Source organism: Zalophus californianus, chromosome 16, assembly GCF_009762305.2.
Source record: "Zalophus californianus isolate mZalCal1 chromosome 16, mZalCal1.pri.v2, whole genome shotgun sequence".
Lineage (NCBI taxonomy): Eukaryota > Metazoa > Chordata > Mammalia > Carnivora > Otariidae > Zalophus > Zalophus californianus.
This window is the reverse complement of record NC_045610.1, coordinates 17897268-17921559: the sequence shown is the minus strand read 5'-3', so window position 1 is coordinate 17921559 and position 24292 is coordinate 17897268. Positions and strand designations below refer to the sequence as shown.

The 24292-nt window shown below is 56.2% G+C and overlaps 2 protein-coding genes across 5 annotated transcripts in view; one reads left to right on the top strand and one right to left on the bottom strand.

Moving 5' to 3' along the window:
* Positions 1-24292, top strand: part of PIPOX (pipecolic acid and sarcosine oxidase) — a 94758-nt gene that overhangs the window by 15250 nt on the left and 55216 nt on the right. The window lies entirely within an intron of this gene.
* The window catches only part of SEZ6 (seizure related 6 homolog), a 44015-nt gene that overhangs the window by 10917 nt on the left and 8806 nt on the right, over positions 1-24292 (bottom strand). For all 4 annotated transcript variants that reach the window (XM_027625464.2, XM_027625465.2, XM_027625466.2 and 1 more), the window contains exons 2-4: positions 11390-12037; positions 10766-10899; positions 1708-1903 (exon numbers count right to left, since the gene is read on the bottom strand). In XM_027625464.2, the coding sequence (XP_027481265.2) occupies positions 1708-1903; positions 10766-10899; positions 11390-12037 (978 nt within the window). The remainder of the gene's footprint in view (positions 1-1707; positions 1904-10765; positions 10900-11389; positions 12038-24292) is intronic.

The window sequence follows — 24292 nt, the reverse complement described above, 5'->3', positions numbered from 1 at the left end:
AACATTATCTTGGATAGCTCAGGCAGTGATGTGGGTACTAGTCCCCTCGCCCCCTCTTCTGGCACCCTTTTTCTCCAGCCCCGGGAGACACGCGTGTGAGCACATGCTCCTCCTGTTCCCATCTCTGGGATCAGGGCTAATTACAGCCTATAATTAGGGGAATTACGCTCATTAAGGAAAGAGCTGATCATTGACAAAAACTGGGCCGAGGAGGGAGGGCTTCTGGGAGCTGAGCAGAAGGCAGGGCTGGGCCAGCTCTCCCAGCCCCTCCTCGGGGTCTGTACCCTTCGCTGGGCCTCCAGCTCACTGCCTTTCAGCCACCTTTGTCTGGCCCAACAGAGAGATGGTCCAGGGTTTTGTGCAAGGGAATTTGCGGCGAGAAGGTTACCGTGCCGTGAAATTATGCCCGCTGCTAGGGAGGATTGATGAGCCATTAGGGAGGCTGGCCGGGCCGCCTAGATGCTCACCCTTGTCTCAGCTGGCCCCCTACCTCTGCCAAGCCCCTGGCCAGCCCCTGCCCACCGCCAGGCTCCCTGCTGCCACGCCAGACTGTGCTCCCAGTTTGGGTGGAGAGGCTAGGGATGGGCAAGTGCTTCTTAGGTGGGTTCCAAGCATCCCCATCTCCAGCTCCTGTCCTCCTCCCTGGGCTGTGGACCTGGCAGGGCTGCAGAATCGGTCCCTGACAATGCAGGGCAATGCCATAATTGTTCACACCAATTATTTCCCCATTAGCACTCGCCAGTCTGAACTGGTTACCCTGTCAAGAAGACTTTGCCTGGGGGAAGGGGGCCAGGAGAGATGCTGATGGAAGAGGGGCAGAGGCAAACCCCCTTTCCTCCCTTTCCCATCCTGCCAGCTCTTTAATACTTGTTTCTGGTTCCTTCACGGAACACGCTGAGTTCACGGAACATGCTAAGTGTTAAGCATTTCACATTGAACCCTTTTGTTTAATCTTCCTCATGACTTTATGGAGTAGGCATATTGGTCACATGGTACAGCAGTGGAAAAGGAGGGTTAGAGAGGTCCAGTGACCTGTCCAAGGTCAACAGCCAAAGGGAAGGAGATTAAGACACAGATCTGCCCATCTCCTGAGTCTGTGATTTTCCCATTGTATCTTGCCACTCCCCTATTTCCAGAGGCGTTCTGAGCTGACTGGGGCATGAGCCTGGTCTAGGGTGGGTGAGGCGGTTCAGGAAGGCCAGATTGGTTGCTAAGGACCTCCAGATGGTCACTATCAAGCCCCTTTCACCTTGACCCCCTTGCATTTTGAAGAGAGGGCTTCTATTGTTATTGCCTATTTCAGTGTCTGCCTCCCCTAGAGATTCTGAATTCCTTGAGGTCAAGGACTTGGAGGGTTCGTCCTGATATTGCCAGTGTCCAGCACAGCGTGGCAAAGAGCAGATACCTAGGAAGAGTTGACTGGATGAATGAATGAATGAGTGAATGAGTAAGTGGCAATGGGCACCCCTAGGGCTAGCTGGTTCTGTGTCAGGCCCCCTTCACAAACAGTTCTCTAGAGGGTACTAGGTGGAGGAGGGAAGGTTCTGGAGGTGTCAGATGTGCAATAATCACCTTTAGTTGTACCGAGCGTCACTGGGCGCCTGGGCCTGCCCTCCTGACTCCCCACCCCACACCTATAATAGCACCAGAGATCCCCAGGAGGGCACCCAGTCTGGGCTGGTTCTTCCCTCAGCTGCCCAGGCCTACCTTGGTAGTGGAAATGGAAGGTGCCAGGCCCAGCAGGTGGTGGTATGCTCTGGAACCTCAGTGCCGCTTGGTGGGTGGGGCTACGGATGACTTGGCCCCTCAGTAAGAAAGACTGGTTGGCCAGGGGCAGCGGGTCAGGCCCCCCCAGGCCCTCCACAGTCACCGTCTCCCCCTCTCGGAGGCTGATGTTCTGGACCTGCCATGGGATAGACAGTGCAAAGCGGAGCAGTCAGGCTCCTTCCTGCTGACTGAGCCCTGCCGCCCACAGACTCCCTGGGGCCCCAGGCATGGCCCATCCTCAGGGCCGCTTGGCCACTGGAGCCTCCAGGCTCTGAGCTGGGCACTTGAGCACAGGAAGAGCTCATTTCACTTTCCCAGTAACCCTGAGAGAGGGGATCTGAAGTTCATATCCAAGGTCACATAGAGATTATTAGCAGAACTGAAATTTGTACGCATGTCTTTCGGTCTCCAAAGCTTTTCAGTGACACCAGGACACCAGCTGCTTCCTGTCCCTTCACTTCTCTGGGCTCAGTTTTCTCATCTGTAAAGTAGGCATGGAGTAGGTGTGTCGAACTAGAGGGTGTCCAAGGGCCTGGCCAGCCATGTGAGGTCTTTTAAGCATCAGACCCACGTGCCCAGCTTCCCCTGGACGCCCCCTGTTGGATGCCTCACAGGCATCCCACCCCCAGCCTGCCTCATACTGAGCCACTCTCCCCGCCCGCCTCCACCAGCAGCTTCCCTTTCCATCCACCTGCATGCGCAAGTTCAAAACTGGCATCTTGCCTCCTCCCTTACACCCCACGGCCAATCAGTCATTCAGTCCGGTCTCCTGGACCCAGATCTTTTTACTACTCTTCATCCCCCCTGCCACTTCCCAGCGTCTCGGTACTATTGTTCACCTGGAGTGCTGCAGAAGCCTCCTGGCTGGCCTCCCTGCCTCCAGGGCTTCACCCACTCCTCCCTCCTCATAAATACTTTCTGAACTGCACCCAGCTAACAGCCCCAACCTGTGGTCGACCATCCGAACATAGCGCTGCCCCGCTGAAATCCTTTGGTGGTGCTCCACTGAGCCCTCAAAGCCCCCACGATCTGGTCCAGACACACTGCTCTGGCCCTCAGGGCCCTGCCCACCTTGGCCTCTGCTGACTGCTCAGCCAGCCTCACTTGCCCACACTGCACTCAGAGGCTACACTTGACCTCCAGGCCTCTGGCCATTTGCATATGCAGGAAAAGCCCTCTCCTCCTGCCGTTCTGGTGAAGCTGGTCATTCTTTCAGATCCCAGGACCACCACCCTTAGCCTCCCAAGCCAGGCTAGTCGGTTCTTTTGCCTTAAGCCCTCCCCACCTGTCCTCTCTGTCCTTCTCCATTGAAGCCCAGGGGGGCATTTGGGGTCACAACGCCCTCTTCAATGGCCAATCACAATAAAGATATGTGGAGAGGGGCGCCCGGGTGGCTCAGTCATTGAGCGTCTGCCTTCGGCTCAGGTCGTGGTTCCAGGGTCCTGGGATCGAGCCCCGCATCATCGGGCTCCCTGCTCCGCGGGAAGCCTGCCTCTCCCTCTCCCGCTCCCCCTGCTTATGTTCCCTCTCTCGCTGTGTCTCTCTCTGTCAAATAAATAAAGAAAATATTTAAAAAAATAAAAAATAAATAAAGATATGTGGAGAGAGAGAATGCGTGGACCCCTGGAAGTACATTCTTTGCCAGATTTCTGTGAGCTGAGGAGCACAGAAGATGGATACTGAGCCCAGGCGGGTTGGAGGAGACAGCCGCGCTCTGGGCCCCTGAGACCCTGGGTGCTGACAACAGATGTGCCCCGGGGACTTCTCTGCCCGGGAGAAAAGACCCAGTGGGTCTTTGGAGCCCAAAAGAAGCCTCGAGGCAGGATGCTAGGCCAGCAGTGTTGGCTCCCTGTGAGGAGCCTCCCTTATAGGGCACGTTCGGGTGGAGGCTGCCTGACCATCTGCTGGGGACACACTCCTCAGGGAATTCCTGCCGCAGGCAGACGCTGGATGAGGTCCCTTCAAACTTGGAGATTCTACGATTCTAGAGTTGGGCAAACAAGGCTCACACACGTGGAATCTGTAATTATCGAGAGATGCCAGGCAGCATGTAATTCTGCCTTAAGTGGCACTGAATGCATGCAGCGGGAATCCTGGGGCGGGGGGAGGAGTGGCTCAGGGAGAGCTGGAGCAGGTGGGTCTGAGAGGGCCTTAGTAGGACCGGGAGGAGGAGGAGGAGCAGGGAGGGAGGACATCCCCGCGGGGAAGTGACTAAGGAGGCAAAAGCAGAGTAGAGATGCACTTAGCGTTTTTCCTAGTTGCCGTAAATATCCTTTGACCTATAGCTTCCAGCCTGTGACCCCACTGCTCTGTCACCTGCAGTGACAACACAGCAATAACAATCAGCATTCATGGAGCACCTACAGCGCATCAAGCCCTGTTCTGTTTACAGGCATTATTTCCTCCCCGCCACACTTCTGTAAGGCATGTGGTAAAATCCCCATAAGCAAACAGAGGCTCAGAGAGGCTAAGGAACTGGCAAAAGGTCACCAAAGTGTCAAGTAGCAGAATCTTGCCTTGCTGGAGGCAAAGGCAACTCCTTCCCTCCCAACCTCCTGCAGCTGTCACCTGCAGACAGACATCCAGACATCTGGATGTTTATTCCCAGACCCCAGGCCCACCAGCTTTAGCCGTGGGGGTTCGGTCAGACTGGGCTTTTTCCAAGAGGTTGAGATTTATGTTCCGGCCTGGAAAGCTGGGGAAACTGGGAGCTGAGGCTTATGGTCCCCTCCAGGTAGCCTGGCCTCCAGCCCAGCCTGATGGTGAGGGCTGCCATGAGAGCATGGGATGCAGTGGGCCTGGGTGGCCCGGGGCTCACATCCAGAAGGCACCCTGTTCTCAGCTAGAGGCTGTCTGTGCAGCTCTAGTCCCCTGGGTTTCAAGCACCCACCTGCCGGCCTGCTGCAGTGGCTGCAATGTAATTTGTCACTTGTTTGAGGGTCAGGCCTGACAGGGGCCAGACAGGGCTGAGTGTTGGACAAGGAGAGTGATGAAGTCCTGATGCAATTCGCAGGCATCCGAAGAGCCTGGGAGACAGATTGAAATGTCAGCTCTGCTCACAAGGGCTGTCTTCCCACACCCCTAGCCTGTGACAAGGGGTGGGGGAGCTGGGGGCTGGGTAGGGGGAAGCTAGAGCAGAAGGAGGTGAGGACAATTCCCACAGTACCCTGGGCTGTCTAGCACTGCCCGGCTTCCAGCCGACCATGAGGTCAGTTCAAGGAAGGAAATATAACCACTTTGAGGGGGCCGACTCCTTCCTGAATGGGAGGTGGGGAGGAGTTAGGTTGCCCTCTGCCAGCCCCCCAGGCCATCAGACTCGACTGGCCTGTCTGCCCCCATCCGAGCCGCCAGTCGGGTCTCCAGAACATGCCCTAATGGTGTGACTCATAGGTGGGATGGTGCCATAATCCCCCGAGTAAAACCCTGCACGGGCAGATGAGCTCAAGGATCACTCCAGTGTGTGAGCCTCGCCCCCAGAAGATGGCGACCGGGCCTGTGTTAGAGGACACACATGGGTGTTGGTGACCAGGAGAGTGTAGGGGAGCAGGGCCTGTCCCTCAAACACATGGCATGGCACACGTGGGCCCTCATTCCCACGTTCTCCCCCACATACGTGTGCCTCCTCACACGTGCTCCCTCATTCGCATGCTCCACAAAATCCACGTGCTCGCCCACACCCACGTGCTCCCCAACTCCCCACGTGCTCCCCAACTCCCCACGTGCTCCCCCACACCCATGTGCTCCCCCCACCTCCACGTGCTCCCCCCACCTCCACGTGCTCCCCCCCACCCGTGTGCTCCCCCCACCTCCACGTGCTCCCCCACACCCATGTGCTCCCCCCACCTCCACGTGCTCCCCCCCACCCGTGTGCTCCCCCACTCCCCACAGCAGTAGAATCACAACTTTTCCCATGAGACTCTTTATCGTTTTCAAAGCACTTTCACACCCATTATCCTTTCAGATCTCACAAAATCTCAGTAAGGGAGGCAAAGCAGATTGTATTTACTTTCGCTCTACAGATAAGGGAAACTTGCCATCAGAAAAGTTGAGAGTTCCTCTCTGTGTCACACGGTACATCCAAAGCAAAGCCAGGATTCTGGACCAGGACCCCCAATTGCTGGCCTAGTGCTTTATCTTCATGCATAGCATATCAGGCCCTGCCCCCAGGCTGGAGGAATTCCAGGTGGGCATCTTATAGGAGCAGGCAGGGCTGAGCTGAGGAAAGGGATTGGGGTAGAGCCCCCAGCAGTCCCCAAATGCACTGCCTCTTCAGATTCACCACACCTGGGCCAATCTCCTGGGTCAGGGGAAGAAGAGGGGCTCTTGAGTCCTGGAATCAACTTCCGGCTCCATCATTGACTAGTTGAAAGGTCCTTGGGAAAGTCACATGACTTTTTGAACCCCAGTTTTTGTGTGTGGAATGGGATGGTCGTACCCACTGGATAGGGTTGTAAGGATTAAGTTAGATCCCACCTGTAAGGGGCTCAGCACAGCTGAACAGTCTTCTTCCCCTTTCTTGGGGAGACCTGGGCTCTACCTTGGTAAGACTAATGCTTTTGCCATGGTGCTAGCTGGCTGTCGACCCACCTTAGCCTCAGCTCTTTCAGGGCTCTGCCTAGGAGGCACTGTCCCTGGGAGCCACCCTCTCTCTGGGCCAGGTTCTACAGCTGGTAGGAGCAGAAAGCAGGGTCAAGAGCTTGAGGGGCCACGGCCCAGTCTGGCCTATGAGGGAGCTTCCTGAACCCAGGAGAGGAGACACGCTCAGAAGGACTGGCTGGGAGTGCCCTTCTGCATCATCTGGATCATCTCCTTTTACAGAGAAGGAAACAGTTCCAGAGAAGGCCAGGGGCTTTGCCAGTCACCAAGAGACAGGCTGCAGAGGCAGGCTGGAAGCCCAGTCCCACAGGACAGCCTCTATGCCTGTCCACAAGCCCTTATGGGACAGAGTCTACTTTACAGGTAGGGAGAGGGGTCTAAATGTGTGGGGCCAGACCTGCCTGCACCTCTGTAATTCCTCTCAGACGAGCCCTCCAGGAGCCAGAAAAGAGGAGGTTGCCCAGAAATCTCACCCCGTTGACCCACCACCCTACTGGTGTCCCCATCAGGCCTGTTCCTGGTGTTGTGGCTATCAACCTGGCAGCCGGCCTCTGGCGTGGGAGAGCTGTGTTCCAATGGGGCCACCTGGGGCACTAGGGTAGGGACTATGGGCAGCTGTGCCAAGCTCCAGATGGTACAGGGAGCAGCCAAACCAAGATGGAGACTGGCAGTGGGAAGGCTCTTGGAATGCCAACTGCAATGAGAGGCACATGCCAGGCCCATTTGAAAGGCCTGGAGCCCTCAGGGGAGAACGGCTGCCTGAAGCAGGGATGGCACCCACATGGGCCAGGCGGCTTGTGCCCACCCATCCTGAAGGGGCTTTTCTAGACCTCTCAAGGGAGCCTAGCCCAGTGCCTGACCCCAGCTGAGACAGGAAAACCTCCTCTGATGACAGAGGACCTGAGCGGGCTTCTTCCCTGTGGGCAGCTCGGACCCTCGGCCTCAGCGCACAAATCACTGCAACAACCTGAAGGGAGGAGGGGGCAGGGGAAGAAGCAGGTTATGAGGGGCTGGAGTCCAAGACACGGAGAGCTGGGGAGTTAGGGGTTCTGAAACCCATGAACCTGTTCCTCATGAAAAGGGGCCCCAGACTTTAGCTGGAGCTGTGGTCACATTACATGGCAGGGGCTCAGCATGGTGTCAGGGAGGTGATTTGTGGGTTCTTCACATGCTCCTCTCCTCCCATGGTTTCTCCCCACCCACCCCCCCGGATTCTGTCCCTTCCACCCACCCTGCACCGTCCCTGTGAATTCGCAGAGGGGCAGGCAGGGGCTCACCCACAATGGAGGGAAGCCACAAGCCTTTCCCCAAGTCTGAAAGAGCCAGGGCAGGCACCTTCTTGGCCTTCCAGCTGCCTCACCCATTCCATCCCCCACTGCCCAGGGCAGACAAGCGCTGCTTTCAGGCCCAGCCTCTGGCAAGAGTGCGATCCGGAAGGCCCTAGGCTCACCTCCCGCTCCTGGGCAATAAAAGTCACCCGTCCCATCCTGCCCTGGCAACCGTCAACGGCCAGTCCGCCTTAGCCACCGCTTCCCAGTCCAGGCGTGTCAGCTGACCTCTCCTTTGTCAGGCCCCAGAGCAGGTATCATGGCCTCTGGAAGGCCCCCCTCCGACCCTCCAGGCTGGTGAAGTGCGCCCCATCCCGGCATTCCCACTCCATCCCAACGACGCTGAGCGTTCTCTGGTCAGTGCTAAGGACTTCCGTCTCCCCCAGGAACTGTGTCCAGCTCCTGGCACAGAGCCTGCCACGTGGTAAGTGCTCCATTTATATTTGCAGAGCAAATTCATTCATCAAAAGGCACTAGTTAACGGTTAACTGAGTGACCTTGGGCAGTTCCCTTTCTTTGCTGGCCTCAGTTTTCCCAACTCTCCGTGGATAGTGGTCTGCAGTATCAGTGATTCAGGTCCCCAAGTGACCTGGGTGGTGTGGCCAGGAGGCCCAGTAGGGGCAGGGGTTGCAGATCCAGCCCCAGAAGGAGATGAACCGTAACCCTTGCTTTAGCCCTGGCTGATGCTGTCCCTCCCCGTCGCCGGCCCTTCCTGCCGTGGCCTCAGACTCTAACTCAGGCCATCAGGGCCAACAGGAGCCCCCAAGGACACGGTGGTGGGGTAGAGGGGGGCGCTAGCTTCTGTCTGCCACATTTCCAGACGGCAGTCCAGGACTGTGGCAGGTCTTCATCTCAAGGTTGCCTGGTAACAGTTTTTGCATTCTGATGAAAAAAAAAATGTGGCAGCACCAGACAACAGACACAGGGCTTGTAAGAGGGGGGTGGGCATCCAGGGTGGGGCTGGTGCCTGGGGCGAGGGCCGGAGCAGGCAGAGCCAGCATCTTGCCCCACTGTGGTGAGTACCACGACTGGGCCCAGCCTGGCCCGGTGTGCTTCGGTGGGTTTCGGTGGGAATGGTGGGGAGGCAGGTGCAGCCAGCTCAGGCCTGCAGGAGGGACCCCACCCTGGCATCTGCCCCTTCCCACCCCCTTCCCCACACCTGCAGCTGGCGCCTTCCACCCGGTGAGCCACAGCCGGTGCCACCTCTCATTAGGTGATGATTTTACATTAATTACCTTAATTAAGCAGCACTGAGTGCTAATGCCTCGGGGTGGGGGGGTGGCTGCTCCTAATTACCCTCCCCACCAGCCCAGAGCGAGGAGTCCAGGGCTTGGCAGAACAGGAGCAAACAGTCACAGAAGGAAGGGGAGGGGCCCACCCGTGGTGGGAGAAGGACCCCCTCCTCTGGGCCTGGCTCAGAGACCTGGCCTTGACATCCCCAGGACAGGTGTAGCTGGCTCCGGGCCCAGAACCAGGGGCTTTGGGATGGGTGGGGAACAGGCCGAGAGCTGGGAGCAGCCAACACTGCCCTGTTTCCCGGACTCCTCCTCTGCCCCCTTCCCTCTGCTCACCAGTCACCTGCCTGATGGCCTCAGCTAGGCCGAATGCCTGCCCCTACCTCCATTCTGTCTCCAGACTCAGGCTACCGTCACCTCCTTCCTTCTTGCCTCCATCCATTTGTGCATTCATTTAGCCAGTCCACGGAGACCCCATTCTGGGCCTTGTGCTCCAGGGTACCCCTCAAGGAGCTCACAGTCTAGCTAGGGATGTGGCTGGCTATTAACAAACTCGTACGATAGGGCATCAGGAGAGAAGTCACAGAGAGAGTGACACCAAGAGTCCCAGGAAGGGATAGTGGGATGAGTCTTCTGGGCAGAGGGACCAGCACATACAGTTGGGGCTTGTGGGGAAAGTGGGCTCGGCCCATCCAGTTAGCTGCAAGCTGCTCAATGCCAAGTGGGGGATGAGGGGTTTGGGGGGGAGATTATGAGGGAGGGAGTGGCTAGACGCGGGCCAGAGGGACTGGCCTTGGTTCAGAGGCCTCTGGGGAGACGTGGAGGGGAGGACTGATTTCATATGGGAAAAATGACTGCAGTGGAGGGGCGCCTGGCTGGCTCAGTCTGTAGAACGTGCAACTCTTGATCTCGGGTCATGAGTTCAAGTCCCATGTTGGGCAGAAGAGCTTACTTAAATTAAATTAAATCAAATTAAATTAAAGTAAAATAATTAAAAAAAAGGGACTAAGGTGGAGACAGAGGATAGTGGGGGCAAGCAAGACTCAGGGAAGAGAGAGAGAGAGAAGGGCCAAGTTGGCCTCCCCGTGCACCGCTCCAGGCGCCATCCACATTGCACGGTGGTAGCCCTGCGCCATGTTTCTGAAGGGTTAGGGTGTCCATCTCTGAGGTCAGGAGTGGTGTGGCAAGTGGGTTTGGGGGAGCAAAAGGGAAGAGTTGGCTTTGAGGCACGTGGAGGGGGAAGAGGCTGTGGGACATCCATGAGGACCTGCAGGCTCAGGGTTGAGAATTAAGAGAGAGTCTTAATCCCAAGGGAGGGATGAGATGGCCCAGGGAGGCAGGGGGCAGGAGACGGGGGCTGTGGGTCTGACTTGCCCACCAGATGGTTCTCTCTGATGGTGCACCATGTCTGTCTTCCTCAACTCTATAGCCCAGGAGCCAGCACAGGGCCTGGCCCACAGGAGCTGCTCAGGGAGTATTTGCTGAAGGAATGAGTGAGTGAATAATTCAGTCAATGAGGCCCCTGGCTCTTTCAGGCCCAACCACGAAGCCTTGCATTCTCGCTCCCCAGCCACATAAATTCAGACACTCACCCACTCCCCTGCTCATCCAAGAGTAGAGCCCTCCTCAAGCTCTCCTGAGCTCCTGATCAAGCCCCTGGGAACAGTAGCTCTTCACTCCCTGGTGCGTAAGGCAGAAGCTGGCCAAGTTTTAGGCCCAGCCCTGGCTCTAGGCCAACTGATGCCCCTGAGCATCCCCACGTCTCCCAGTAGCCAGCACCTTTCTGGAAAAATAACACACTAGCTCCAGCTTTGTCCCTATGGGAACCAGGTCTCTTACCTTGATTTCTACACCGTAGCCAGGGTAGACGGAAATGTAGTAGAAACAGTCCAGGCCGACATCAGTAGGCGAGCTGGGGGCCATGGGGGAGTCCAGAGAGCCCTCCGGGCCTGAGAAATTCCAGCTACAAGGGCCTGGGAGGCAGGAGGAAATACAAGGCTAAGCCCAGCTCTGGTGATGTTGGTTCAACTAAGGCTGACTGGTGTGTGTGTGTGTGTGTGTGTGTGTGTGTGTGTGTGTGTGTGTGTGTGTGTGTGTGTGTGTGGTGAAACCCAGCTCTTGGGGTGTCTATTTCCCTGTTGAAAGAAGGGGACCATCTTTTCCTGAGCACCTACTAGGTGCATTCTTATCTCAGTTGTCACAATGGCTCAATGAGGCGGGTCCTACCACCATTTTACAGATGAGGCTCGGAGAGGTTCAGCAAAATTCCTAGGGTCTGTTATCATTGCTTCCAATCGGGATTTGAACCCAGGCCATCCAGTTCCCACCCACCTGCCTCCTGCAGGCTGGCCCTTGGTGCCAAAGGGCAAGGCAGGCTGGCACAGTGACGGGGCAGAGGACTATAGGGGCTCCGTGGTTCCCCCATCCCCCATTTCCAGATCTGCAAGCCAGCAGGGAGCTGACCTGGTGGCTGGACGGTGGTGATGGTGGTAGTGATGATGGTGGTGGTGGTCTCCTCATCGTCCCCTGATGCTGTAGAGGTCGTGATGGCTCCCTCCGTCCCGAGCCCCAGGGTCTGGGACCTGACCTCTGGAGCCCATGGCCTGCCCATATCTCCAGGACCCTCTTGGGTCGGAGTCCATGCTCTGCTAGGGGGTGTGGTACTGGGCCTTTCCCCGGGGCCTGGGCTGGGCACGGGAGGTAGGGGGGCTGCGATATGAAGCACAGGGGGCTCTGACTCCAGGCTCCAAGGTCTTTCTCTGGCCTGGGGCTGAGTGGGTGCTGCAGCCATGGCTGGAGTGGGGCTGGTGAAGACAGGACGGCTGTCCTGGTTGGCCAGGCGGGGAAGGGCACTCGGGGTGAATGGTGTCGGTGGGTCAGGCTGGAAGGGCAGTGCTGGCCTCATCGCCTCCTCGCCGCCTTCCAGGCCTTCTTGTAAGAATTCCTCGAGTAGTGGGTGGTGGTTGAGCAGCTTCAGGGTAGGGGCTGTGGTGACGAAGTGGACGCCCCGTTCTGGCTGCTCTGGTGTGGGGGCCACTGTCAGCTCCCCATCCGTCTCCTCGATGCCTGGGGCCTGCCCTTCCCTCGTGGGTGGGGCCTCTGGGGAAAGTCCTGAAATAATAACGAATGATCAGAGGTTCTCTCCCTGCCCCACAGTGAACAGCATCACACCCCGTCCAGATCGTGGGAGAAGATCCGCCTCTCTGTTGACAGGGAGGCTTGGGGAGCATGCTCACGGTTGAGAATCAGGAGCTATAGAATTTGAGAGCTGGAAATGAGATGATGTCACCTATTTCCAGGATGTCACATGAGATATCCTCTCTCCTCCAACAACAGGGGTGGACACTACTAATTTACCTTTCCACTATTTCCTGCTCTTCTCACATTTGACCTCAGAATCCTTCACAAAACAACACTCCAGGCAGCCATGTTTGATACCTCAGACCAACATGAGAGATAAATATTTGCCATTCCCAATCAGGGCCTTATTTGATAGATGAAGAAACAGGCCAAAGAAAGGAAGTGGCTTTAATCAGTGAGTTGAAGACCTGAGGTACAACCCTTAGCAAGAAGGCCATCCCCCAGTGACTTTTCTGCCTGAAATTGTAGGTCATTCAAGTTCGTTTTCTATTCTCAGTGAATCTGCTGGTCATTAGTCTCAGGAAATGCTTCATATATTGGGGGTTTTGTTTTCTTTTTTCTTAATTTTATTTATTTATTGGAGAGAGAGTGGGAGCACAAGTGGGGTTCGGGGCCGAGGGAGAAACAGACTCCCCGCCGAGCAGGGAGCCCGATGTGGGACTCGATCCCGGGACTCTGGGATCATGACCTGAGCCGAAGGCAGATGCTTAACTGCCTGAGCCACCCAGGTGCCCTGGGGTTTTGTTTTAGATTCCTTCATGGATACATGACATCTCTGTTAGGGTCCCATTATGTCCTATCTCTCTCACTTCTCGGAAAAAATCATTTCTTTTATATATTTTTTTTTAAATCCTTTTAGAACAGTGATGTGAATAAAGGGGGAAGAGCCAAGCTCTAGAGTAAAGCATATGTGGCTTCAAATCCCAAATCCATTCCACTTCCAGGCTGTGTGACCTCAAGCAAATAACCTAAACTCTCTGAAACTTAGTCTACTCATCTGTAAAATGGAGTTTCTTTTTTAGGATTAACTGAGGTTGATTGACATTACTTTTTTTCCTTATTTGAGACATCTCTCTGAATTCCCATTATCTTTCTTTCTTCCCCCCCCCCCACCATTATCTTTCTCATGGTTCTAGCCAGGGTCCATCTAGGGCAGGGTCTAAAGCAGAGATAGAACAGTTAGCCCCAGTCCATGGCAGACACTGTTAACCAATTTGGGTATTTCTTGCTGAGCCACATGGGACTTCAGAATCCTTCTCAACACAGTTATCCAGGCAGCCACTACTAGTCAATTACATAGGCTACAGAAGATGAAGCTTGGTTGCTCTCACTGGTTTGAGGTACAGATTGCTCTGCTATTGATTATTTTGACTTTTTCAACCACATGGCTGGACAGATGATGCATATTCTGCTTGTGGCCCACTAGGCTCTCTAGATCCTTAACTGCCAGGAAAAGGTCAATGGATGCTGGCTCCAGATTCAGCTCATGTAGAATGTTGCCAGCTCTGAGAAGGCTGGGAGGATATTCTGATTCTAACAGCTCTCAAAATGGCTGCATGAGCACTTGACGGGAAACACAGCCAGGACGTTAACAGTTTGCAAGAAGAAGGTTGGTTCCTCTGAATGTCTGATGGTGGGGCTGTCATTCCACAGGCTCACACCCACCCCATGGATTGGCAGGCATGAGGAAGTGGCAGATGGCCTACATTCTGTTCAGGAGCCCATAGCAGCTCTGATGTGTCAGACAAATGGGAGGAGGGAGGAGACGGAGTGGGAGAGGTGGGTGCAGGTCAGAGGGCTGGCTCTTCATTGCTCTGGGTCAGAGGGGCCCTGGTGCCCCAAAGCCCCGAGAAAACAGGACCAACCCTTATCTCCTGAGATGCCCCCCAAAGCAGCCCATCTATGTCTTGGCATTCTGTGTCAGTCATCGACAACACAATGCCCAAACTACATGCCCAGCCAGGCCAATACCCCCTGGAGCAGATGGTCTGCCAGTGCCCTGTGTCTTTCATTTTAGTCAGCAATGAGGGTCCGGGCAGTGCCTATGACGTGCCAGGACAGGGCTCCTCTCTTTGCCCATCCCAGATGTCACACGGTCTTTCCAGGTGAGCAGAGACTGATCTTAACATAGCACAAGGAAGAAGAGCCTTTCTCATCACATAGACTAAAGACCAAGTGTCCCTTTCCAGGATTGCCCCATAAGAGATGTGGCCTGTGGCTCCCGGGGGAGGTACCTATGGGATTCTTCCCTGGGGGAGGGAGGGCAAAGAGATCCTCTGTCTCAGGAAGGGACCGCAGCGTGCACAGCTCCTCCCGCTGGCTGCCAGGTGGGTGCTGGGCAATGGAGCGGAGCTAATGGGCACCTCCCGTCACTGTCGATTGCACTGATTGTGTTATCTGGGGGGACTGAGCACTCGGTTAAATGGGATCGAGATAGCATATCAAACGAGCAAACTGATTCCGCAATCAGCTGCCACTTGGTCCCGGAGGGTGCTACCCACTGTCAGAGAGGGTAAGATAATTTCTGGGAGACAAGCCATTTCTGGGAAGAGGGCATCTCCAGATATCCTGGGTGACTCTGATGGAAGCCCGAGGCCCTGTGACCTGCCCTCCCTGCCACCAGGCTCCTCAGGTTCTCTGCCGGGGCTGAGTTCAAAGGTGCAGAGACTGACAGAGAGGGAGCGTGTGATGCCGGGCATAGTGAAAGGGGGTGTCAGGGACCCACATGCTCAGTCAGGCTGTTCTCAGATCTTGTATTATTTCATTGATATGGCAACTCCGAGAGATGGGAATTACAAAGAACCTGAAGCCTAGAGAGGTGGGGTGAGGACTCGCCTCACCACCCAGTGGTGGAGCTGGGGTTTGAGCCTCTGCCGATCTGGCTTCGGAGCCTTAGTCTTCCCAGGATACTGGGCTGCCTCACAGGAGAAGGAGAAGGAGAGTGGAGCTGTCCAGCAGAGAACCCCCTAGCCGGCTGGGGAGACTAAGGCTCAGAGAGAGTATGGACTTGTCCAAGGTCTCACACAATTTGGAAGTAGACCTGGGGCCAGAATTTCTAGCATCTGGAACCTGAGTCGAGCCTGACCTGGTCTGGACTCTCAGGAAGCCTCTGGCTGGGACCCAGAGAGCACCCACCCCGTGCCCAAAGCACATCTGAGTCTGGACCCCAAAGCAGAAACCAAAAACACTGGTTTCTCCGGGCAGGGGCACTGTGTCCCACATCCCTGCATTCAGATGTCAGCGCTGCCATTTGAAACTCCCTTGAGCCCAGGAAAGTTGCCTCTCGGAGCTTTTGTGTCCTCAGCTGTAAAATGGGCACTTTGGAGGGGTTTGAGGAGATGTTTGCTGCTTGCTCTAAATTGTAGTTTCGAGGGAAGCACTGAGGGAGAGACCACAGGGTGGGGGCCTGGCAGCACCCACCCACCCCTGTCAGGGCAACACTGAGGCAGGCCTGGGGTGGGAAGAGAACTGCCCCGGACCAGGCCTCTGCTGTCTGAGGGATCGTGTTCCCTGGTGGGTGGCAGTGTGTGTGACCCCGAGCGTGTCCACATCCTCATCTGTTAAGCGAGGATATTACTGCCCCTGGCCCGCAAAGGGCAGCTACCTCTAAGGCCTGCGTGTAGGAGGTGGACAGGTCCCCCACGATCCCCACCTGTCCAATCTGCCTGCTGCCAGAAGGCAGGAATGCACCCCCGGGGCTGCGCCCTCTCTCCTCTCCTCCAGGAGGGACGCAGGCCCCGGGGCTTCTTCCTTTAAGAGGGCTGGGGCCGGGAAACACCCCTCTCCTCCCCGCCACCGCCATCCCCACCGCGGAGGAGCCCCGGAGCTCCCCGGCAGCCCACCCCCCCCCCCCCCCCCCCCGGCCCGTCGTGGCCCTGCCGCCTCCTGGGCCCTCCCCCCGCATTAGCTCTTAAGCTATGCAAATAGACATCGGAGGGAGCCCTGTTTAAAGTATTTAGATGAAATGAAAAAAGGCTTTCATCGGCACTAATGAGCCATTCAGGATGCCTCCCCGGTGGATTCTCTCCCGCTCCCGCCTCCCGGCCCGCGCCGCCCTCCTCCCCCCCACCGTGGCCCCTCTTGGGATTGGAGGCCACTCCCCCGCCAGGCCCAGACTGGGCCTCCCAGGCAAGGCCACCTGCCCTGCCCCCTGCTCCCCAGGGCCCAGCTTCGTGGGGGAGAGATGGGAGTCCGGTGCTCCACCCCTCACAGCCCGGGATTGGATGGGGTGGGGGTGGGGGGTTGTCTAGCCTCTGCTTAGGGGAAGCTAGAACGACTGTGGACTTTTCTTCATAGCATCCAACTAGGTAGGTGTTATCGGCCTTGTCTTATAGATGGGGAAACTGAGGCTCGCTGAGGCCCAGGAGGCTGCCGAGGGCTTACAGTGCTGGGGGGCTGTGGAGCTGGAATTGGTTTGTGGAGGCAGTGATGAAGGATTGGGGTCACAATGCAGTGGCCTTGCCTGGGGGACCTGCTGCACCACCGGGAACAGACTCCAGATGCCACCTCAGGGCCAGCTGGGCCGCCCCATTTGGTGCTATTGTTTCTGCAAATCTTTCTGCACCAGCCAGCCAGAAAACCTCAGGTTCCAATCCCAAATCGATGCCTCACTGGCTCTGTGACTTGGGCAAGGGCTGGCCCACTTGGGCCTCTGTTTCTCCCTCTGTGGAGTGGGGACATCTGGGTTTGGTGAGGGCCGTTTAGAGACAGGCCTCTGCTCATATCTGCCGGCCCCACCCCATCCTCTGCAAGGGCAGAAGGGGCCCCTGTCCCTCTGATAGTTCCTGCAGAGGGCCACAGTTGCTGGCCTCCCAGGGAGGAAGCCACAGCCGGCACAGGGAAGGGGTGCCCAGAGTTCTGAGATGAGGTCAGCCTTGATCCCTACCTTGTGGTAGCACCAGCTCTCAGCTGGGGTTGTGGAGGGGGGGGCATGACAGCAGGTGGGTATAGGGGGGCGCTTGGGGATACTGTGGGAAGGGAGCCCCCCCTTCTGGGTTCTGGAGGGTAAGCTGGCCCAGCGTAAGAATGAGAATTTAATGGGATACATTTATTATCCCATAAAAGTTAATGAGTTTATTCTGGAGGTTCCCTGGTCCCTTTCAACTTTTAATAGGGGATTAGTGAGGGCCTGGCCCCTGCAGTCCCTCATTATCCCAGAACCCATGGGAGGGAAGAGAGGCCCTGGGAGTGAGAGCGCCTGGGCCCCCCAGAGCTGGAGCCTGGTCTCCATAGTGACAGTACCGCTGGGCCCAGGCCTGCCCCCTGAAATAAGAGGCCCCAGCTAGAGGCTAGCAGGGCTGCATAGGTCCAGTTCTAGAGGCTTCTGATTCCATGTGCTACTGTAGTAATTACAGCCAGTATCCCTGCATCTGAGGTAGGTTTGCTGCTATCTGACTACTTGTATTAACAGGAAAGGCAGTATAAGCCCCATATGACAAATGGGGAAACTGAGGCCCAGAGCTGGAGTGTGGCTGCTCCAAGGTCACCCAGAAGATATGGCAGAGCCTGAATGGACACATTCTCCCTCCTGTGGTCTGGAGCCAGGCAGCTGGGCCAGGTAACAGCTGCCATTATTCAGTGCTTACTGTGTACCCACCATGCACCCAGTACCTTCACATGCCACTCTTATCCTCCCCTTCCTCTAAGGAGGTTTGCGTCATTATCCCCAGAGATGAAGACACCCAGGTCCAGAATGGTTAAGTAACATATCCAGGGGCTCACGGCTAATGAGTGGCAAGCCTGGGACTGGAAGCCCGAGCTGGACAGCTCCCTAGCTCAGCTCTGTCCTCTGCTCTCACTGGGGCCTCCCGACTGTCTCCCCCGCAACCTGGCTCCACTATCCTAGGGCACTTGTCCTGAGAGCCCTGCGGCTTGGGGTGATGCGGAAGGAAGTCCCGGTGGTGTCCTATGGGGGCAGTGGTTGGAGCAGGCGCAGAGATACACTCAAAGGGAACTTTCCTGCTAGAACGGGTGCCTTCCTCCTTCTGCCCCATTTGCTCACGCTTCCTTTGTCTCTTCAAACCCTCGCCATCCTGCTAGGCCCAGCTCCTATCCCCCTTCTGGGGAGCCATTACTGCTGGCCCAGTGGATGACAATCACTCCCACCTCCGACCTCCTGGGGGCACTCCCTGGTGGGCCCCCAACACATGTACAGCTTGTGTCTGTGGGCAAGGGTCCAGCACGAGGCCCCTCTCTTCCCACGGTTCTGCCTACAAATGCTGACCCCTGGTGCTTGGCACAGTGAAGGGTGGGCTCAAGGATTCTGCCTGTCTGCACACTTGGAAGGCTCCCTTCTCCCCAAAGTGCCTGGCCCTTGTCCAGCAGGGGTGGGCAGGGGAGGGCAGAGGCGGGCAGGGGTGGGTCCTACAGGGAAAAGATGGGCAGCCAGCCCTTGGCAGTTCCCCAGCACAGCCCCAATTGGCAACTGATGAAGAGCGTCTGCCGGCACAAGCTAGTGGGTCACCCAGTCCCAGACTACCCTCTTTTTCTGTCACTGACCACCTTCCCCATCATACCGTTTGACTACCCTTTCTTGGTCAACCCCTGGCAGTCCAGTCAAATCTGGAGTGCAGATATGAATGGGAGCACCTCCTCTTGGTCAGGCTCCAGGCAAGGAAATCACTGATCCTCAGAATCTGAGCCCTCCCTCATTTATACAGGAGGAAACTGAGTCCAGAGGGCTTTCCCAGGTCACACAGCAAACTTGGGGCAGGGCTGGGACTCAGGATGTCGGGGCTCAGAGAGCATCTTGACCAACTGCTCTGAAGAATAAACTCTCTGAACCTTCTGGGGCTGTGTACCATCTGTAGGCGTACCTCCGGGGACAGAGAGTTCACTACTTCCTAAACTGCCAGGGGGTAGGCTTGTCTCCCACCGTCCTGGGTTGGGGTGGTGGATAACCCTGGGCTTTGGCATCTCAGGGTTGGGGTCTTCTTGCTAGATGGAGAGAGCAGGTGTGGGGATAAGTAGAGGCCACGAGCCAGGAGTCAGCCCACCTGGTCCTGGTCTAGCCCCTAACAGGCTGGGTTCTGCACAAATAACTTTCCAAACCCGAATCTCCATTTCCCCACCAGTGAAATGGGAAAAGTATCCGAGGGCCCCACTCCCAGGATCCAGCAAGCCACAAAGGACCTAGTGAATAAAAATACGGAATGCTATACTGTTGACTGAGAATTTATCACATGCCCGGCACCATTCGAAGTGCTTTACCAGAATTAACTTGTTCAATTCCCACAATAACTCCATGAGATGCGGACTTTCATTATTCCATTTTATAGATGGAGAAACTGAGACCCAGATGACCCAGTCATCCCAAGATGACTAATTTGAATGTATCAGATTCAAACCCAGGGGTGGTCCAGCCCTGGAGCAGTGCTATCTAACAGAACTTTTTGTGGTGAGGGGAACACTTTATATCTGCGTGTCTGATATGGTAGCCAGTAGCCACACATGGTTATTGAGAGCTTGAAATGTGGTTTTGGAGACTGAGAAACTGAATTTTAAATTGTATTTCATGTTAATGAACTTACATTGAAATAGCCACATGTGGTTAGTGCTACCATAAGGGAAGTGTAGCTCATACCTGACCTCACCTCCCGTAGTATTCACCGCCTCTCAGAAGGGAAGAGCCTAGAGCCGGGGTCCCGGAGAAGAATTAAGATGGCGTGGCAGTATCTGCTCCCCTCCTTTGCACCTGGAAAACTGGAGACTGGGGTTGGGCAGGGAGAAATGACAAGGAGCCCTGGGACTTCTTCAGATTTTCCATAAAGGCCTTTTGAGAGCTGGGCCTATCACCACTCACCCCTCAGGTGAGGGAAGGATGAGTGCCGCCCACCGATGGCTGATATTGGCTTCCCAACCTTGGCTGAGCACTGGTGTTCTGAGGGGTGGGGTGTTTGTTGGGCTACTTTGGGAGTTCGAGCAGAGCTGGTTTAGGAGGACTTTGTGGGTGGTGGACAGCCAGGAATGCTTGGCCTCCGGGGATTTGGCCCAGAATGGGACCAGGGTATGTGAATGTCCCATGACAACGTCTGCTGTGCTTTGTTGACTTGCTGCACCCTCACTGCCCGGTCAGGAGCACAGGGGACAGGGAGCCTGGCCTGCCCTCCCCAGGGCTCCTTGAGCAGTGCCAGAGCAGCTGCCTGACCTTGAGGCCATGGCACGGCACCCAGAGTTATTGAACACCCTCTATGGACAGGCGTGGACCTCCTAGAGAGCCGTCTTCCACCCAGAGCAGCAGCCTTGGAATCAATATCTTCCACTTTACATATGAAGGAATGAGAAGCAAAGTAAATCATCCTAGTTCATAGTGGAAGAAAGTGGCAAATAAGGGGTTTAAACTGGGTCTGCCTGTGCCCCAGCCTGCGCTCGAAATTTCTACCACACTGAGTTGCTGCTTGTATACGCATGTATGAAGATGCGGATCTGTGGGTGTACATGAGCGAGTGCACGCGGGTCCAAACACATGCATGGGCTAGAGTCATTACTATTTGTCCTTGTCCATGGATGGCTCACCCTGGAACAGGGCGTCCTACAGTCCTCAAGCCCAAAAAGGCACTAGCTCCCAGAAGGGATGCACTTTTCCCCAAGGTGGGTGCTATGCTCCCTCCTTTTCACTCTGCCCCCTTCTTGGACCCCAACCTGACTCTTTCCAGGTGGCCTGGACAGCCCCTCAGGCTCTGGGTACATGGGCTGAGGGGCTGGAGGGGTGGGGGTGTGTGGGGGACAGGGCTCTGGACTGCGGTGGGGCCAGCTCTCTTCTTTTCTCCCCACTGCACCCTCCGTCCCTTGAGGCTCTGACTAAGGGGCCCAGGGTAGCGGAAGCTCCCAGCTAACTGCCATATTCTCTGCTTTCCAATTTAAAATCTAATATGGTCTCGCCACTGCAGAGCTGGGGGCTGGAGAGGTGATTAATGAGGCCTCTGCTACAGCGTCACCTGCTGCATGCTCCCCCTTCTCCTGCAGCCTTGTGCTCCCCTCTCCTGCCTGCCTGCTGGCCCTGGGGACACAGGGGCCCTAGCCCTGCCTCCCCTCAGTTCCTGGGGCTGGGCAAGTGGCACCGAACTGGGGTCCCCAGGGGAAAGGACGGGGGTGGCCTTGGAGTGGGGGCAGTAGAATTGACCCTCACCCCTGGGGCAGACTGGAGGAGTGGGAGGAGCAGTGGGGGTCCCTTTGGCATCACCTCTCTCACCAGCCTGTGAACTCATCAATCTGCCATACTCCACCCCAATTATGCCAAGTAGTGTGGCCAGGGCAAGCGGAGGGACTTGGCCCTGAGCTGGGTGCTCAGGTCAGCCCTCCCCCAGCACTAATGCTCCAGTCACCACCTTGTCAGCAGCAGGGACGTATTTCTCTGACTGAAAAGCCTTGGGATGTTAGTTGGGACGAGGAAAGCTGTGAAGGCAGGGACTGCATTCTCCCTGGAGCCTGTACCAGGGCCAGCTCAGCCCAGCCGAGTGGTGAAGTCCGGGAACAGGAGTTGATCTAGGGAGGAGCAACCATCCCCTCCATCCTCTGCCCCGGCCTCACTCCAGGTACCTACCCTGGACAGTTCCTCCCGGCCACCAAGCCCAGCAAGACAGGGCATTAGGGTGTCAGGGCCCCAGAGCAGGTACCTTCCTGAGTCCCAGACCAGCATCTCTGGGCTGCTGCCCCTTCCCTGAAGTTCAAAAGCCAACACCAGTGAGGTTGCTCCCAGGGCCTGTGTTTGCTGCAGAGCTGAATTAACAGCACGGTAGCCCTAAGATTCTAGGGCCTTGAAGTCAGATGAGGAGGCTTGTTCTGTGCACAAAAGCCAATGTCGTGTCCTGGACCTTGTGATTTTTGCCCTGTGGTTGCTTTTGTCAGCTGCATCTGAGAGGAGATGGACTGGGAGAGTTGGCTAGGGATGGAGGGGCACTGAACCCAGACCCCTGGGCTGCCCTGGTCCTTAATGCTGATGTATGCTCTGACCACTCTCTCCGCAGGAAATCACTAGAGTATCTGTTCTTAGCTGTGAAGCTGGGGAGCCTGGTGAGGGTTTGTCAGAACCCTGACTCCAGCATGAAGGTGGCTCTCTCCACTGACAGGCTCTGTGACCTTGAGCTTGTCTTGCCTTCTCTGGACCTGTCTGGTTTTTTATACAGTACTTGGACTTTTTAGAGTCTTTGGGTGGGTTGGGTGGAGAGTCACAGCCCCGCCTTTATAGGTGGTGCCCAAGCTCAGGAGCTGATGGAGCCTCTTGGGTGGTAGTAAAGGTCGGGGCGGGGGGCTGGCAGCGTGGGGCACTGTGCTCTTTTGACTTACCTTCTGTATGGCACTGGATCCCAGTCTCCTCACCTCTCTCTGTTGGTCAGTATTTGCTGAGCACTTGAAGGCTTGGCTGTGTGTATGCGTGTACATGTGTGCGAGTATGTATGTGCATGTGTTACGTATGTATATGTGCATGCATGTACATTTGGGGGGGACAAGCTGGGAGGTGGGGGATGGAAGGGTGAGAAAAGAACCCGGGGAAGATTGAGTATTTTTGAGCACCTATGGTGTGCTAGGCTTTGCTGACCTATTCACCTGCACTGCCTGATTAATCTGCCCCACCCCACAGTTAGAGAACTAGACAGCAGTGGGAAGTGGTCTAGCTGGGCCCCAGAAGCTGACCTGGGGTTATCCCTGCCCTGCTAAGCTCAAGAGACAGACAGAAGACAGCTAGAGGGGCACCTGGGTGGCTCAGTTGGTTAAGCGTCTGCCTTCGGCTCAGGTCATGATCCCAGGGTCCTGGGATCAAGCCCCACATCACGCTCCCTGCTCAGCGGAGAGCCTGCTTCTCCTTCTCCCTCTGCCTGCTGCTCTGCCTACCTGTGCTCTCTATCTCTTTGTTAAATAAATAAATAAAAATCTTAAAAAAAAAATAAAGAAGACAGCTAGAGGAGCAAAGGTCCTCAGAAAGCAAGGGCATCCAGAACCCAGAGGCAGGCACCCACTCAGAGGAAGTTGGGGCTGCTTCCCTGCTCGGTCCTCTAGTTCATGCCTTTTGGACCTCTGTATCCAGGCCCTTTCCAGCTGGTGCCAGTTTCCAGAGCAGCTGGGGCAGTGGTGGAGTGAGACCCAGGAGCCCTAAGAGTCTGGGGCTGAAACCTCTTTGAGAAGTGCCAGGGCAATACCAGAGGTACGGGTAGGGGGGAGGTCATCTCATCTAGGTGTGATCCCTACACTGAACTTTCTGACACTTTGAGTCCCTCTCTGACTCTCCAGCTTCTACAGGGGAAGACCTAGGAGCTCCGGCCTACTTCCAAACAACTTAGGGAAGAGTCACTAGAGACCTGGGCTCTGCTCTTAGGAACTTGGGGAGAAGGGAGGGAAAGAACAGCCTGGGACCTTCTCCCAGCCCTAGGCAAGTGAGATGGAGCCTAATCTGCCCCAGGGTATGGGCCCTGCGCCTATGGACAAGCCCACGCCCTCCTTGCCTCCACAGCCTCGTAGGACTGGGGGAGAGGGCCTTACCCACCCAGCATTCCAGACTGTGAGGCTCCCCAGGCTCTGCCTGTCCTCCCCACTTCCCCAGCAAGCCTGAGTGGGGGAGGGGAGGGGTGCAGAGCTGCTAAAAATAGCAGCAGCAGCTCCAGCAACAAGTCTCCTTGAGGGGTCAGTGGAGCCCAAGGTTGGGGAGGAAAAGAATGAAGGGGGCTCCAGGGAGGGGGAGACACCAGCCTCAGCAGGGGCCTGCTGTGCCAACACCCAGGACCATAATCCCAGGGTGCAGGGATAGAAGCACCCAGATATGCAGGGACATACGGACATGGACACCCAGGGAAAGATGGACAAGCCAGGTAGAGATGCACACAGACAGCGCTCTTTGCACATCTGGGGCTTTTTCTTCCCAGGACCCTCAGGAATACCAGATAGACCCAGCTGCTCAGCCCCCAACACTTCAGCCTTCTCTCCTGTCCCAACCTTGCTTTGACATCCGAGGAGGTTGGATATGTGGTCGCTTTGAGTTGAGAGGGCTAAGTCTTCCTTCCCTGTCCCCTCCAGTCTCATCTGCTTGAGGCTCAGGGTCGGGAAGGGCCAGTGGGCAGCATCAGGGATACGGGTGCAACAGAGAGCAGACTCAGGGTACCACACAGGTGGCTAGAGTCTCAGGAGCACCACCTCAACCTAAGCAGCAGGTTTCTTCCTGGCCTGGCTGGTAAGCCAAGAGGGGGATGGGATGGCAGTGGCTGGACCCAAGCAGGGCAGGACTAGGGCTCTACC